The sequence below is a fragment of the Myotis yumanensis genome, unplaced genomic scaffold (genome assembly GCF_028538775.1).
Source record: "Myotis yumanensis isolate MYYU_CA2020_CCGP unplaced genomic scaffold, mMyoYum1.0.hap1 SCAF_4, whole genome shotgun sequence".
NCBI classification, from domain to species: domain Eukaryota; kingdom Metazoa; phylum Chordata; class Mammalia; order Chiroptera; family Vespertilionidae; genus Myotis; species Myotis yumanensis.
The window spans coordinates 108915618-108932692 of NW_027223755.1; the positions used below are offsets into that span (position 1 = coordinate 108915618).

Sequence of the window (17075 nt, forward strand, 5' to 3'; positions counted from 1 at the left end):
TACATATCACTTACCCTGCCCTACTCCATCCCCACCCACACCACATATTTCAGGAAGGACAGAGCCCTCCTCACCTGCCTCCTTGCGTCTCATTTCTGTGATCTGCCCGTCTGCTCCAGGGCGTCCCCGAGGACCAAAGGCCTGCCCCCGGTGACTCTCTCCCTGTGCAAGGAAGGCGCATAATTTTTTTTAAAAAATGCTGCTTCTACCACATCAGGCCGCAACGTCCTAATTATCACAGCCGTCTGCAGTAGAATATTTTAAGAGCACAGTTTCGTTTCTTTATTTTTTTTATTTTTGGAGGACTGGAAGTTTTCATTAAGGTTTAAAAGCCCCTTCCCCCCAAAGATTTATTAAAGAATTATAGTCTTAATATTTTCCCATTGTTTTATTTGTCATATATTTCTAACTCATTTTCAGACATTCAGAAGTATTGTTCGGTCCAGTTAAGCTTTAACCACACTCATTTTCATAAATGTCAGTATTCTCCCGCCCACCCCCACCTCAGTGGCATACATCACCTCACTTAATCCTTGGAGCCCTGAGATGAGGCCAGCGGCCCCTTTCCCTGGAGCGCAGGCAGCAGCCATCTGTTCTTGTCCCTTTGCCCAAACATCTGCTGGGCTGAAGAGGTTGCCAGTTTCTAGGAACTCCTTACTTTGACACAGATAACCTTGTCCGCCATAATTGCTGCAGATGTTTTTTGATTTCTGTTGTTTTTGAGTGTAGAGAGGGAGAATAGTGCTTAAAGGTGTGGAGTTCGGTGCCCAGCTACTTGGATTCGAACTCCAGATTTGCCCCTGCCTAGCTCTGTGGCCTCGGGGATTTACTTAACCACCCCATGCCTCAGTTTACAGTTCTCTGAAAGGCAGGTGGTAGCTGTATCCCAGTGGGTCTCATAGTTAACTCTGGGAGAGCATGGGGTGGAACGTGGAGCCCCACACATGGTCCTGCTGAAGGGTGGTGTGTCGTTTTGTTCCCACTGTTGCAGGCCAGAGATGATTTTGTTTCTGGTGTGAAATTTCCCTTAACTTGCTCTGTGTCCCCCTACGTCAGCGATTTTCAGCCTTTTTCATGTCATGGCACACATAAACTAATTACAATCATGCGGCACACCAAAAAAAAAATTACATTTTTTGCCCATCTGACAAAAAATAGGTATACCTTTGATTCATTCACACTGGATGGCTGTTGTCATTTTTTTTCATTGACGATCTAAGGGAAAAGAGGTCAGGACTCCTGGTATTGCATGTTTGAGAAATTCTTGCCGTGGCACCGGTTGAAAATCGCTGCCCTGCATCCTTTCTTGGGTCTCCGTGAGAGCTGTTTAAGAGGCTGCCTGTTTATTTAGCTTGCTTGTTGTTTCCTGTGGCAACTGTGATTCCCAGGAGGCAGGAGCCACCATGTATGTGCTGCTCTTTTTCTAATGCCCTGCACAGGGACTCAATAGATACGTGTCCGTTCAACGGACAGTGAGTGAGCACCTTCCATTTGTGTGCTAGACGCGCGCCACGTACTTGGGATATGGCGTGAGCAGAACAGGCCACAGCCTTGTCCCCGCCGACTGTACATTCTAGTGCAAATGGGAGTCAGAATGAAATGGAGTTTTGGGGGGGTTTCCCCCAGGCTTTTGTGGCAAGTGAAGCGTGTGTATTAGTTTTCTGTTTTAAAATCTGGCCATTTGTAAGCTTTGGGGAAGCTGATGCGGCATCTGCTGCTAAATATAAACGTGCCAGCCAGACCGGGGCCCTGGTGACCCACCGGGCTTGCCTCTGGACGAAAGCTGCTCCGTGCGTGAGGGCCTTAGGGAAAGGGGCACAGAGCCTCCTCATTGGGTAAAATGTTTGGGGCAAAAGTGTATTCTGCTTTGAATTTGTTGATTTTTCTTTAAAATAGAAAGCATCCCTAAGGGCCTGTTCATTCTTAGTGAGTCATCAGAATACACATTTTTGGCATTCCTTCCTGTAAAAAGCAGCTCCTTTGCCATAAATGGCCATATCCCAGCAGTAATATTTTGGGAAGCGAATCATGATGCGGGGGTCCCTTAAGTCAGTGTTTCTTACTACTGGCTGCCATTCTGCTTTAGAGGCTTATTTCAAAAACAAAGACAAAAACCCACCCCACGCACAATAAGGAATAGTTTTGAAAACATGGACCCTGAAGTTAAAGTGTGGTCAGTTGCTGTGTCTCTTCTGCTTGCTGTGTGGGTGGCCACATTGCCATGTGCAGGAGAGTTGCTGAGGGCCCTGTGGCTTCTCCCTCCCCGCAGTGGGCCTGGTCTGCGCGGAGGTTGGACCTGGCCCATTCCTGGTGCTGTGGCGTGTGCCATCACTGCCACTGCTCTTTCTGTGGCAGGTTTAGATTCAGCATCTCGGGGATCTAAAGCCCTCAGAGTGAGGGAGGTCAGTGGGTCTCACCCAGAGGTGACTTTGCTCTCTGAGGGGTTATTGGACATTTTCTGGAGACAGTTTTGGTTGTCACAACTACTGACATCCAGTACATAGAGGCCAGAGATGATGCCACACATCCTGTCATTCACAGGACAGTTCCTCACGTCCCACAGTTACTGGTGTCAGTGGACAGGAACCATTCGCATCTTTACCAGGAGCCAACAAATCTGACTGCAGGGTGCTTCCCTGCCTAGTGCCGGCGCCACATAAGGAAGAGGCTGAGTTTGTTCTTCAGCCCTGCACATGGCCCATTTGTCTCTGTTTTGCCAGATCGAACGGCGCCTGGATGCGGTGCGGTCAATGTGCCACCACTCTCACAAGCGCCTGACGGCGTGCTTCCAGGGCCAGCATGGCACGGACGCCGACAAGAGACACGTGAGTAACAGATGTGACTCCGCTCTCAGTTCTTGTCTCTTTGAGGACCTTTCTCCTTTGACTGGCTAGATTCCCCAGGCAACATCAGCTTTGCCTGCAGATTTGTACCTTATCTCACGTCCATGCTCACAACACCTGCCCGCCTACAACATTCTTTTGAGCTTAGGATATCATTGAGGCTGAAAGCCCTGCCCACTCCAGTGCTTTTGACTGGAGCCATTTGTCATGGATTAGAGAATGGACTTGTCAGTTAGGAATCCTTTAATGGCAAAAGCTGAAGGCTTGTCTGAAATTCCCTTAGAAAGTAGAGTTTATTGGCTTCCGAGCTAGCATTTCAGTGATGAAGCCACAAGCCCAGTGGACACCCCTCCTAGTTGCAGGTTGGCTGTCCGCTGCTTCCCTGGGTTCGCTCTCCTGTGTGTGTCCACCTGGAGTAGAAAGCATCTCTTTACTGTAGTTGTAGTTGTCTTTTTTTAAAAAAATATGTTTTTTTATTGATGAGAGAGAGAGAGAGAGAAACATCAATTGGCTGCCTTCTGCACACCCTCTATTGGGGATCGAGCTCACAACCCAGGCTTGTGCCCTGACTGGGAATCAAACCGGCAATCTCTCAGTGCACCAGACAATGTCCAACCAACTGAGCCACATTGGCCAGGGCTTCCAGTGGTTGTCTTGATGGGGTGAGAAACCTTCTTTTTGCTGTTGTTTTGTTTGTCACCCGGTGTCTCAAAAGGAAGAGCTGGAACGCAGGTGAGCTGTGCCACTTTCTGTTACATTCCCTGCAGACGTTTATGGGGCATTTTGACAACTGGGTCATTCCTCGCGTGCATAGCACCAAGCACTCTGCAGTGTGTATGTCAAGGAGTGGAAGTTTGCAAACACCTGCAATCCCAGGAGTGCCTGCCGCAGGTCTCGTTCTTCAGAATCAGCCCCTGCCACTCCTTCTCTTGCCACGACTTCTGCTCTGTTTGCCCCTTTAATACTGTTTTCTGAGGTCTGTCCTTCTCAGTCTCACAGTCACGTGCTTTGGACCACTTCCTCTAGTTTCATGGCTTCTAACTGATGTCTGTATACAGGGACTTCTAAACCATTTTCAACCAAGTAGAAAGCTCCCTCCCCTCGCTGTCTGTTCTGGCATGCATAACCAGTTCTGTGCTGACTCAAATTCTAGCCCCCTGTTCCGCAAGCTAGAAATTGCGGGGTTATCTTACGTCCCTTTCAGTTTGCCCTCAGTGTCCTGGAACGGCTCAGTGAGCATATCTTGTGATTCTCTGTGAGTGTTGTTTGACTTCCTCCCCTCCCCTTTCTTCCCACTCCACCACTTGGCTCCCAGGCGAGACCTGGACTGCCACAGGCACCTCCGGAGTGGCATTGCCTGCCCTGATCACCCTCTTTTCCAGACTGTCTTCAACCTGGTCACCAGAGTTGTTTTCCTGAAATACAGATTAACCCTGTCATCCTCCTGCCTTAAAACAGAGACACCAAAAAAAACACACAAACAACAACAAAAAACTTCATTTAGTTGTTCTCCACAGGAACCAGACTACACTCCTGGGATATTTGGAAATGTGTAGAAACATTTTTGGTTGCCAATAGGCACTGAGGTACACTACCGGCATTTGGAGGGTAGGCAGCCAAAGCGCCCAACATCTGCAGTGCCTAAAGGGATAGTTCTACCCTTGAAGGTGCCCCAGTGCCAGCAGCACCTGCCAGGGACATGCATGGTGCCTTTGCAGGTTAAGGTCTAAACTTTTAGCATGACTTACGCCCTTGCTAATCGGATTGAATTTCCCCTTATCAGTCCCATTGTCTCTGTTTCCTTTCCTTCATGCTGTATGCATTGTCCACACAGTTCGGTGTTTGATAAATGTTTATTTGTGTCTAATGAATATATGTGACAGCAGGGCTGTGCCTCAAAGCAGACACAGAAGGAACAAGACATACCATGTACAAATGCTGGATGAGTAACAGGCCATCTCCACCCTGAAGGTGCCCACAGCCTAGTGGGGGAGATACACACAAATGGATGATTATAAAGCAACATGCTAAATAAAATATGCACAGGGTATTATGGGAGGCCCAAGAATGGGCACCAGAGGAGGAGAGGGGTAGTCAGGTGGGCTTCCTGGAGGAGGTGGTATCCTGGCTTTACAGAAGGGAAATGAATGGCAGGTGATGGGCATATTCCAGGGATCAGGGGCAAGGGTGCGTGGCCCTCATTTTTAAAACCTAATGCTTTAAGCTTCCTTTCCCAATCTCAAACAACAGTGCCCGAGACTGGCCTCTGAGGAAGTCTTCACTCTGCATGTGGGAAGAGGAGTCACCATGGAAATGATAGAAGAGGGGTGACCAGAAGAGGCCATATAATAGGGAGAAAGTCACAGCAGTCTCTAGGGCTCTAGGAGAGACGGGAGGAAATCCCACAGGCCCCACCAGTAACTCCTACACATGTGAAGAGGAAAGAATTGAGGGGAGACAGGGCAGTGGCCTCAGCCCGAGCCATTGACACGGCAGAGCTTATATTATGGGTCGTATCGATCTGGAATTGCTTCTCTTTGTGCAGTTGGCATGCCTTTTATAGATCACGACGTGAGGCTTTTTCACTGAAGCCCTAGGCCTCACCTCTCCATGGAGGAGTTAGATGTTGGTGGACCGCATCTTCATCAATGAGCTCACATGTCAGGCAGAATGTCCTAATGCTTGCACATCAGGAGACAGGGTTGTTGTGGCTTTGGGGTCGGCAGGGGAGCCACAGGATGTTGGCACTGAGAGCTGGGGTGATGCTCAACAAACAGACTCCTCTTTATGACCTCCCCCAAAGGCCCGAGAGCTCCGGGGCTGCACCAAGTGTGTTTCTCTTGATCATCACGGTTACCTGTGTGAAATGCCCTTGGAAGGCAGCAGGATTGAACTGTGCAACTTTTCCTCTGTTGAGAAAAAGCAGGCTCCCCGTTTTCAGGGGTCTTCCTAGTCTAGAAGTGTGGAGACAGCAGTAGGGCAGGCGAAGCCTACTACTTGTTTGAAAATAACTTGGGAGGAAGGCAGAGGGATAAACGTACTTGTGGTTACTTTTACATTTCAACAGGCTATCCATTTACATGGTCAAAATCTAGAATATACCCAAGAAGATACAGTGAGACCTTCCCAGCCTGTTTTCCTGCTACCATTCCCTCTCTAGAGCCACCAGTATTCCTTATACAGCCTCCCAGAGAGACTCTGTACAATACAAGCAAATACGGTGTGAGTGTGTCGGGTGGAGCCCTGTGAAGGCAGGAAAGAGAGGGACATGCTGAGGTCAAGCCACAGTGCCCTAGTGAGGGGAGCCTGGTCTGCTGTGTGTGTCCTTTCTAGTGGAAAGGCAGAGTGACATGGAGCACTGTAACGGGCAGTACCTTCTGTGAGCAGATTACAGTGGTATAGCCACCCCACTTGTTACTTTCCCCTCCTCTCTTAGTCGTATTCTGAGATAAGCTATCAGCCAGTGGTGGAAAATCCAAACCCGGGACTCAGGCCCCTGGCACTGGGGTCTGGCTCTGCCATCCCTCACCTGGGTGCCTGGCCATTCCATCTCACCTCCCCACCTCCTGCTTCCTTGGCTGTGCAATTAGAACATTAATCAGATGATTCTTATGGCCGTTTTCAGCTGAAAAACTAATCTGATAAGAAAAGAGGAGGCTTTGTGCTTAAAACCCTAAAAAAGTTTATTTGGAAATTTGGCTAGATAGTTTTAGACATGTAACTAAAGCTAAATCTTTATTATTACAGCCAAATTAACAGCCAGTTTAAGATTGCTTGTTCTAGCAAAAGTTTTTGAAATTGAGCACCTTACTGCATTTATTTGTTGTGATAATCAAAGTAACTCTATGTCTAGTGCCTGGGACATAGTGTGCACTTGATCAATTAATAATAGTACAGCAACAGCAACATGGCAGCTGCCATTTACTGAGGACTGAACGCGTGCTGAGTACTTGGTGTTGAATCCCTCCTTAGGGCAGCCTCAGCCCTGGGACCTCGCCCCATTCTCATCCCTATAGTCCAGGCACGGGAAACTGACGCCAAGCTTAAGTCACACCACTCATACCTTTGAGACCAGAGCCAGGCTGTCTCCTACCTGTGTAGTTTGTCCGGAGGAGAAACAAGTGAATGATCTGAAGCAGGTAACCTAGCGTGGGTATCAATGATAACGAAAAAACGCACTGTCTTTTGCCTTCCAGAAAAAGCTCCCTCTGACAGCTCTCGCTCAGAACATGCAAGAGGCATCGGCACAGCTAGAGGACTCTCTCCTGGGGTAAGAGGCACTGCTTTGAGAAAGAGCCAGAGGCCCGGTAGGTCAATAGAAGTGGATGGGTGGGGGTATCCATGGCAGCCATCGTGTGTTCCCATCATATGGAGGGCAGAACTGGCTGTGCTAACTAGGTGCCTGATTCAGTGAACACAAGTTTGTTCTTGGGGCATCTTGTTTCTTAGGCGGATGCTGGAGACGTGTGGAGATGCCGAGAATCAGCTGGCTCTCGAACTCTCTCAGCACGAGGTCTTTGTTGAGAAGGAGATTGTGGACCCCCTGTGTGGCATAGCAGAGGTGGGTGCTTTGGTGCGGGCTGGGCAGCAAGTAGTTCTCTTGTGTCTGCAACTTTAACAATAATCAGTGCCTTTGACATGCACTTCTTTTTGGAAATTCAGGGAGTGAATTGATGGTTCATAATCCTTTGCCAAAGAGAAACTGGGAGTTCTGTTGCTCGCTATGACATGTGCTGACCACCAGGGGGTGGCAGCCAGGGAAGGGAGGCCCCGGCCGGCCCTAATCGCTGGCCAGGCCTAGGGACCCTACTCGTGCATGAATTTCGTGCACCGGGCCTCTAGTTTGTAAATAAATACTGCACTTTTAAATGTTAAACCAGAAATCCAAATCTCATCCCAATTGGTGTGAGGTATGTTTTTTTCTAGGTGGATATTCCCAACATCCAAAAACAGAGGAAACAGCTTGCCAAGTTGGTGTTAGACTGGGACTCAGTCAGAGCCAGGTAAGGAAAGCTAGAAGAGCAACCAATAAGGTGGCATCATGTCACCTCCCAGCCACCATCCCCAGCGTGGGTGACAGAATGCTGTATGGACAGTTGAAAGTTGTTGCAGGTTCACCCACCTGACATGCTTACACCGGCCTTTAGTTAGGCCTCATTCTCCCAACCGTGGCAGGAGGGATGGTGTTAGACCAGCCTGGTCTTAGTGCACCAGTAATGAAAAGGGACAGGAAAGAAAAAAGAAACTTGAGTGTCTTAAAGTGGCAGGCAGTGCCAAGAGCAGTGCTCTTGGCAAAGTAGAGTGTGGGAATAATTAGATCTGTGGTTTTAGCAGCTCCTGAAGGGCTCAGTGTGTCAAAGCCCCTGTGTGGTTATCACCTTCACAGTCGAACGCCGTGCTCCGAAGGGAGGCACTGGTGTAAAACTAAGTGACCCCTAAGGGCTGCTCGCTTGTGGGCTGATGTCGTACGACCAGTTTCCTGCTTCATGGCCTGTCCACAGCCTCAGTGCCATTCTTGAGCACGCTTGTATCAGTGACCTCCCTGGGTTTCTCCTTGGGCCTGAGAGGTGGAGGTAGGGAGGCAGCCACCACACCAGGCCTTTTTTCACACGGGTTGACAAACCTCTGTGAAGGGCCAGGTAGTAAATGTTTTCGTCTCTGCAACTCGGATGGTTCCTGTTGCAGCTGCTCAGCTCTGCTGGTGTAGCATAGAGACAGCCCTGGACAATCGTACATGAATGAGCATGGCTGTGTTCCAATAAAACTTTACAAAACCACTTGGCTTTGCTACACCTGCTTGTTAGCTCTTACCTCTCACTGCAGTCCTGTGAAGTAGATACGGTTATTCTGTCTGGTAGACATGGCGACATAGCTGTCCTTGACTGAGTTTCTTCATGTCAGGTGCTTTCCCCGCAGCTTAGCAAGCTGTAACTGCTCCCTTCCTCGATCCTGAGCTGCCATTGGCTGTCACGTGCACCACTGATTGCTATTTGCTTGGGAGGCGGGGAGAAGCACCACTCCATCACATGTCCTCCTCAGTTATTACCCCACTCCGTGAACCCCCATATTGCTGTAGCACAATGCTGTTTTTTTGTTTGTCATTTTTACTTACTATAAAAGGAACATAAATATTCCGCGTTACGTTTGAGATTTGCTGTAGATTTGTCTTCAGAATATTCCTTGTAAGTGTTTTCAGTTCTTAAAGTGCTTCCACTGCTATGGCATGGTAGGTACAGCACTGCATGACTGGGGTTCTGGCTTTTACTTGCTGCAAGTAATCACAGCCCAGGATGGCAGTAGGAAGAGGTCTCAAGAAATGCAAGTACATTGCATTCCCAGTGGTACAGGGAACATTCCAGATCAAGGCAGGAGGGCAGGGGTGTTTCATGGCAAGAATTCCATGACTAGACACTAGCAAAGGGGTTTCGTGGTCTGAGGTTCAGCGGTGGGGCCTGTGTGAGACAAGATGTGGTCAGTCCTGCTGGGAGCAGACAGCTACTCCCAGCATAGTTCCTGCGTGGGGGAAGCTCTTTTGCCTTCTTCCGTTCCTAGTGGGTAAACTTAAGAGAAGCTGGCGTCCTAGGTACTGGCACCTATCCCAGGTAGAATCCGTTTGAGGGAAGGAGCCTGTCTCCCTGGTCCCTGAGATTGAGGTTGTAAGCTGGTTCTCAGGTACTGACTACCCTCGTGCTTTGCAGGTGGAACCAGGCTCACAAATCTTCAGGAACCAACTTTCAGGGGCTTCCGTCAAAAATAGACACCCTGAAGGAAGAGATGGACGAAGCCGGGAATAAAGTAGAACAGTGCAAGGTGTGAGAACATGTGTTTGCATCAATCGTTTGGTTTTTGCAAATGGTGGATGAAAGGTCATATGTTGCAAATTATTTAATATTTTACATAATTTCTATCAAAATACTTTAAATGACATTAAAGGTGGTTTTAATTTTTTTCTTTATTTTCTAAGACTCTACTTTACTTTATAACCAGAATAAAATATTACTTAAAAAAAGTCAAGTAATACGTTTTTTAAAACTTGACAAAAATGCCTAAGTTTATTTAAAATAAAGAATAGGTGCCAAACTGGTGTGGTTTGGTGGTAAGTGTCGATCTATGAATCAGGCGGTCACTCTTTGATTCCTGGTCAGGGCACATGCCCGGGTTGCGGGCTCAATCCCCAGTGGGGGGCGTGTAGGAGACAGCCGATTAGTGATTCTCATCATTGATGTTTTTATCCCTATTTCCTCTTCCTTCCTCTCTGAAAGCAATAAAAATATATTTTTTAAAAGGAATATGTGAAGAAAAAGGAGAGCAAAACATAAAGTTACAGCAATTAAGACAATGCACAATAGATTGGATTTTCTAGAACGAATGTGATCATATTTAAAGATTGAATTTATAGTAAAGGCATCATTGTATGTCCGTTGGGAAGGGAAGGATTATTTTTTAAGTGTTGCTAGGACAGTTGGTTTATAATTAGGGAGAAGCAGAACTTTGTATGTCATAAATTAAATTTCAGATTAGATGGTTAAGTGATCTCATTCTCTGTGCATTTATCGATGAAAATAGATGTTTATTCCACATGTTATTTGAGGTGGTAAAGAAATAGGTCTTTAGGATGACTTGTAGGATGATCGACTTGGACTTTTCCTCCTCCTATTATTCAACTTTTCCCAAAAATGGCCTCTTTATTCTACTGGATAACGTTAAGTCTGTTATATTTCCGCTTATTTGGGTCCAGTGATAACATAGCAAACCTTGATCAGTTAACTGTAGTAAAACGACTTGTTAAAAATAATATAGTGGGTAAGAATTAAACTTCAAAGTCACGGCATGGCCTTGCATTTAAAGAGTTGATGTTCAGAGCAATCCTTTGATTAAGTAGCCTCACTCACTGATTCCTGTTCAGAATGCCAGTGTCATCCGCCCAGCAGTTTCACTGTATCTGATGTAACCTAGGTCTTGGCTGTTGTCTACTTCTTACACAAAATTTGGTTAGACGTTTGGGGAGTCTGAACTGGTACACTATGGCTGATGTCTCTTCTCTAAACTTCCACACCATGGCTTGTGATTTCAGGGGTGACAATCTATGAAACTATTCTCTTTCTCTCTTTATGCTAACTTCTGGGTAATTCCCTGAGATCTCTTCTGTGTCACTGACTTGTTAGTTGTGTTTGATCTGCTGTTTAATGAATTCACATTGAATTTTAAATTTCATTGAGTATATTTTTCTCTTCTAAAGTTCTCATTCTTCAAGCCTGCCTTTTTTATACTACAGTCTTCTTCAGTACTTATTTTATGTGTGCTTATTTTAACAGTCTGGTAATTCTGCTTTCAGAAGTTCTCTGGGAGAGCGGTGCGCGTGTGCTCTATGGTAGATTGTTTCCTCCTGTGTTTTGCAATTTTGTATTGTAAGCTCATTTTAAGAGGGGCTTACTTTATCTGTGGGGCTCCCGGGGATTTCAGAGCATTTATTACTAGTATGGGCCACTTTTAACTCAACTTTCTTAGTTGGAAGGTTCCTGGACCCTCATGAAAGCAGGTCTATGTTTATGAGATCTCAGGGAGATGTTTTACTGTTCCAGACCCAGAGCCCAATCCCAAACAGGTATATTCTATGATGACTCTGCCTGCTTAGCGAGTTTTTCCTAATCCGCTCTTGAGAGTACCGTTTCAGAAATGTTATCTTTATGGGTGACATGCATGCACCTGTCTGTTACTTCCTCACCTCACCAGGCCCAAGAATTCATTTTCTGTCCTCTGGTCCCACATGACTGCTGCACTCAAACACCTTGGCTACCAAAATTAGCACAGACTCACCAAGTCATTCCCACTCAGCTCTGTGCATGTCAGGGTTTTCCTCCCTCCATCTATCCATCTTCCCTTCCTCCTTCCTTTTCTCTCCCTCTCTTCTTCCCTTCCGCTCCTTACTCTTTTTCTTTTTCTCTTTTTGTTTTTTGGTTTTGTGTGTGTGTTTTTTTGGGGGAGGGGGCGGGTCTGGTGGAGATCCATGAATTTACTTTGTTAAATTCCTAGTTGTCTATTGCTCCTAACTAGCATTTTCAGATTTTTTTTTTTAATTAACAAGGAGCCTTCATGTGAATTTTATGCACCTTGATGCTAAAAAGAGAAAGTAGTACATTAAATATATATGAAATTCTGATGTGTGTGTGTATATTTATATTTATATATATATATATATATATATATATATATATATATATGAAAATTGTCTCTCTCTATATATATATCTCCAATTGTCTAATCTATCACTTTTTTAAAAACTGTTTAACTTTTATTTATTTTTTGAAACTTTTTTTAATTGATTTTAGACAGAGAAGAGGGAGAGGGAGAGAGGTAGAAATATCAATGAGAGAGAATCATTGATCAGCAACCTCCTGCACACTCCCCACTGGGGATCAAGTTTGCAACCCAGGCATGTGCCCTGACCAGGAATCAAACCGATGACCTGGTTCATAGGTCGATGCTCAACCACTGAGCCACACCAGACAGGCCTGTTTAATTTTTGTGTAAATCATTTACATTAATTAAAAAATATCAAAAGTATAAAATAATGTATATTAAAGTTTTTCTTCCACCCTTTTCCTCCTCCTGCCTAATTTTCACCACCTCCAACAGGTAACCACTGTTACTGATTTTTGTTTTTCTTCTAGAGATATGCTATATAATAAAAGACTAATAAGCAAATTGTCCCCTCGACCTGGAGTTCGACTGAGAGTTCGACCAGGAGGCAAGGCCGGCTGGCCGGCCAACCTCCCTCGTCCCCTGACCCTGGCCGGCCTGTCCTGATCGGCCCGATCAGGTGGGCCGGCTGGACCCCACCCATGCATGAATTCGTGCACCAGGCCTCTAGTTTTTATATAATTATGGCAAAAAAATATATAACATTTTTTTCTTTTTACCGAGTAATAACATACCATAACTAGGGCTCTATTCTTCACTTCTTAACAGTGTATTAACTACATACTGTGGAGGTCTTTCCATGTGCATCCCTCATAAGTTTCCTCGTTTTTTTTCTTTGTCTCCACATCTGGTTGTCCATCAGCTGATGGACGCTCCATCTGTGCTGTTTCCATCCTGTTTTGCGAGAGGAGCTCCCAGAAGTTAATTCTAGGTGCCATTTCCTACAGCTGTTTCTCAGTGACGTGTCTTCTCTCACCAGGACCAGCTGGCAGCAGATATGTACAGCTTCATGGCCAAAGAGGGGGAATACAGCAAGTTCTTTGTCACGGTAAGCCCTTGGCCCTGACAGAATGGTAGTGTTGTAAAAACTGAGTCATTTTAGGTTTTTTTGTAAAAGATTTTATTTTTAGTTTTGCTCAGCCATTGTGTGTGTGTCCATCCATTGCTAACATGACTTTTGTTTTTGAATGTGGGTCTGTTCTCAGTTGTTAGAAGCCCAAGCAGATTACCATAGAAAAGCATTAGCAGTCTTAGAAAAGGCCCTTCCCGAAATGCAAGCCCATCAAGGTAACGTAACCTGCGTGCTGGCTGCTGCCTCCTCTGCGCCTCTCCTCTGCCCCTGCCCCAGCCCTCTGCATGCCTTCCCTGTGGGTGCAGCCTGGCCCGGAGCTCCCTCCTGGTGCCCAGCACAGTTTCGTCTTTCCGGGCTGCATTCTCTAATTTCTCCTAACCCCAATTAACATGCTAATGGGACATTTAAACGTCTTCTGGGATCTTCAGTTGAAGCGAGAACTGGACTCTTTGGGGGAGGGGGAGTTCCTGGTGGTCTTCTCTTCTATCTAGGCTTGACACATTCTAGCCTCTGACGATCTTTTCCCAGTTCGGCGATTAGTCCCATGGGCTTGATTCTGACCCTGTGACTCCATGAGCATACATCCTAGGGAAAATGGTTTGGAATTTGCAAAGGGAATTCTAGAAGCCAGTCCGTGGTGCTCCATCATTGGGCACTTTTTTGATGACTGAGCAGTAAGACGGCGGCCGCGCCGTTGGGCCCTCCTCCGTGTCTGGACACGGGCTCTGGTGCTCACCAGCCCTTCCAAGCGTATGGCAGATTCTACCCACCGTGATGAGTGGATGTTTAGTTTGGTTGTTTACTGAACATGAAGCTTTTGGTTCTAATTCTCTCTGACTTGCCATCAGCACTTGCTAGCAGAGATGAGAGGACATGGCTGAGGCAGAAGTGCAGCGCCTGGTCCTACCCTACTGTTTGACCTGACACTTGGAGCTTAGGTTCTCCCTGTACAACCAGTGGTCTGGAGCGGAGAGGAGGAAGCCAGGTGCTGGGTGTAGTCACTGTGATGATGAAAGAGTGAGCAAGTGTGTGGGTAGGGTGTGTGCTGCAGGTGTGCACACACTCAGCACCCTCAAGAGTGCCACTTCACTCAATGTTAGGGGGCCCAGCAGCTTGGGCTTTGTGGCTGCAAGTTTCTAGACAGGAATCGGGCAGTTCTGCGTCCTGATGACTGCCGAGTCCGACCTTTAGCCATCTCGGTGCCTGTGACTGCTTGGCCGGCCCTTCGCTGGACGAGCTGCCCTTGCTCTTCTGGGGTCCCATTTCCTAGTTCCCACCTGGTGGGCGGGAGCCACAGTACAGAGCAAAGAAGCTGCGGCGAGCATTCAGCCTCGCACAGCACGGGCAGAGCACAGAGAGTGTGTGTTCATAGGACGTCTACTGCGTGCAGGGCTGCAGAGGACCAAGTAGCAAACATCTTGGAAGAGTTGATTAACAAGCACAAAAAGAGCCGAGACCGGTTTGGCTCAGTGGATAGAGCGTCGGCCTGCGGACTGAAAGGTCCCAGGTTCGATTCCGGTCAAGGGCATGTACCTGGGTTGCAGGCACATCCCCAGTAGGAGATGTGCAAGAAGCAGCTGATCGATGTTTCTCTCTCATCGATGTTTCTAACTATCTCTCTCTCTCCCTTCCTCTCTGTAAAAAATCAATAAAATATATTAAAAAAAAAAAAAAAACAAGGACAAAAAGAAAAGATTTATTTAGCAGTCCTTTTTTTTCCCCTTTCATTCTATTTTTCTCCCAAGCCTATTTCCCTAGAGAAGTATGTCAGAAAGTCACGGGAGGAGGAGTGGGAAAGGGCAGGGGGAGGTGGAATAAGGGACGCTGGTGGGGGCACAGCTGGTGACGGGAATGTGATCTTTTCTCTCCCTGAGGTTGCCTCCACCTCAGCCTGATTCAGCCCCTTCTACCTCTGCCTGTCCTCGTATCTGCCTCTCATCTTAGCCTGTCTCCCTCTTCCTTTTTCTTCTTCTCTGTTTTCAGAAAGACTCAGTATCCTCAGGTAGGGAAAAAACTCGACTCCACTGCCCCATGCCCCTGTGTGCCCCGATCTCACACTCACGGTCAGCTGGCCTTTGGTTAGTGTCCCCTTTAACCTTCTCCTTCCTCTACTGGTGGGATCTTGGAGTGAGTGACTCATCTCCACCTGCCACTGCATCTTCTTACCTCCTTCCTACTCCCGAACACTGCAGTCTGGTTCCTACTCCTTATCACTCTGTTAGTTAAAAAAACAATAGCCCTAACTGGTTTGGCTCAGTGGATAGAGCGTTGGCCTGCGGACTGAAGTGTCCTGGGTTCGATTCCGGTCAAGGGCACATGCCCGGTTGTGGGCTCGATCCCCAGTAGGCAGCATGCAGGAGGCAGCCAATCAATGATTCTTTCTCATCAATGATGTTTCTATTTCCCTCTCCTTTCCAGGGCCTCGTCCTTGCTCTTGAGTTCTTCTCTCCCTCCCTCCAGCCCTCCCTCATCCCTTTCCCCTTGCACCCCCCCATTCTGACCACCTCCACTCTCGCCTGCGGCTCAGTCCTCACAGCTCCTGCGCGGCAGTCCCTGACCACTGGCTGTCTTGCGCTCCCTCTCACCAGCTGTCTTCTGCGGGCTGTCCTGCTTGAACTGTGGGAGCAGCTCCTCCTTCCCTGCTCGTCCCGCAGTCGGTTCTGCCCATTTCCCTCTGCGGGGCCTGCTGTGGGGTGGCATGTGAATTCCCAAGCTCCTGGTCTTTCCTCAGTCCGTCTTCCCGGTTCATTTACTTCTTGTTTGTCTTCTAAGCTCTTCCTCGAGACGCCTTCTCCCACAGCAGAATCCAGCAGCGAGCCTGTCTTGGAATTGCTCTCACTGTGTGGTCTACACCAGAAGTTGCAAACTGCCATATCTCATTAAACATTTTTAAACTACTTCATTTAAAACCAGACTCTTTCCCTACCGATCCCAATCCTGGCTTCCCTTGGAAGTTCAGAAGGTCTGGTGACCCAGGGTCTGCTTGTTGCGTGTAGCATGGGGTGGCTCCGAGGGCAGCTGCGGCCTTTCGGGAGACCCTGTGCTCCCTCCCTCATTGAGCACCGACGGGGCGGGGCCCGCCTGGCCCCATAGAGACCACGCTTGTGCCCCTTGTCTGCCGTCTTTCTGCCCTGATGCAGCAAACGTGTCTTGTCTTGTTCGTTGCTGGTGTGTGTTCACATGTGTGTCCTGTACTTTCTTCACAATTAGACTGCTCTCTCACTGAGGGGGGCTCTGAGCTCGGGTGCTGTGCAGCGCCGGGCACATAGTAGGTGTGTTGTTTGAGAGGCCAGCAACCTTGGTGGAGTTTGCGCCAGGAGCTATTTCTAGATCAGTGGTTCTCACATTTCAGCAGGCAGGGGGTTAGGACACAGTGTTTACTAGAAAGTTCCTGCAGGGCTCGGGTGACAGGTGCCTTGGCCCAGCCTCCCTGGTGGCTCTGCTGTTTCCCCCCAGAAGGGTCAGTGGCCGTGTTCTGCCCACATTAAGGATCATTGCTTTAGATAAAAAGGACAAAGCAGTCCCAGTAAGATCTGGCCTCTGAGGGGCCGTCACAGAGCTCTGTGCCTGAGATGGGCCAGGCCCCTGGCTGCTCTTTTTGTTAGTAATTCCACTCACCGGACTGGACCAGAGATAGGGGGTTCCTGACACTTCTGAGAGTGGCCTGCTCTCTGATTTTGTCTCCTGCCCCCTCCATCACCTTGTTCCTCAGCCCCTGCCCACCTTTCTCCATGGACTTGTGGGGTTTTTCACTTCTTCCCCGAGGTGCGGCTCAGGCAGTGGGCTCTGCACCTGCTCTTACATGTGGGTAAGCGCCAGGGACACAGCACACTGTTCCATCCTACATGCGAACAGCAAAGTGGTTGCAGGGCGAATGCCCACTGATGGTGGGAGGAGGATGGAAGCCCTTCCTGTCGCTGGGAAGAGCTAAGTGCTCCTCATTGGAGTGTTTCTGCCAG

General features: G+C 47.8%; 1 protein-coding gene across 8 annotated transcripts in view; it reads left to right on the top strand.

Annotated features, from left to right (window-relative positions):
• The window catches only part of ARHGAP17 (Rho GTPase activating protein 17), an 80984-nt gene that overhangs the window by 34194 nt on the left and 29715 nt on the right, over positions 1–17075 (top strand). For 7 of the 8 annotated variants that reach the window (XR_011471302.1, XR_011471303.1, XR_011471304.1 and 4 more), the window contains exons 3-9: positions 2721–2825; positions 7040–7113; positions 7293–7404; positions 7770–7846; positions 9542–9653; positions 13024–13092; positions 13250–13331. Coding sequence is in view for 5 of the 8 variants with exons in the window: in XM_070413639.1 (XP_070269740.1) it covers positions 2721–2825; positions 7040–7113; positions 7293–7404; positions 7770–7846; positions 9542–9653; positions 13024–13092; positions 13250–13331 (631 nt within the window). In the remaining 3 variants the exon portion in view is untranslated. Of the gene's footprint in view, positions 1–2720; positions 2826–7039; positions 7151–7292; positions 7405–7769; positions 7847–9541; positions 9654–13023; positions 13093–13249; positions 13332–17075 lie in introns of those variants that run through there. The other variant, XM_070413643.1, reaches the window with a different exon arrangement.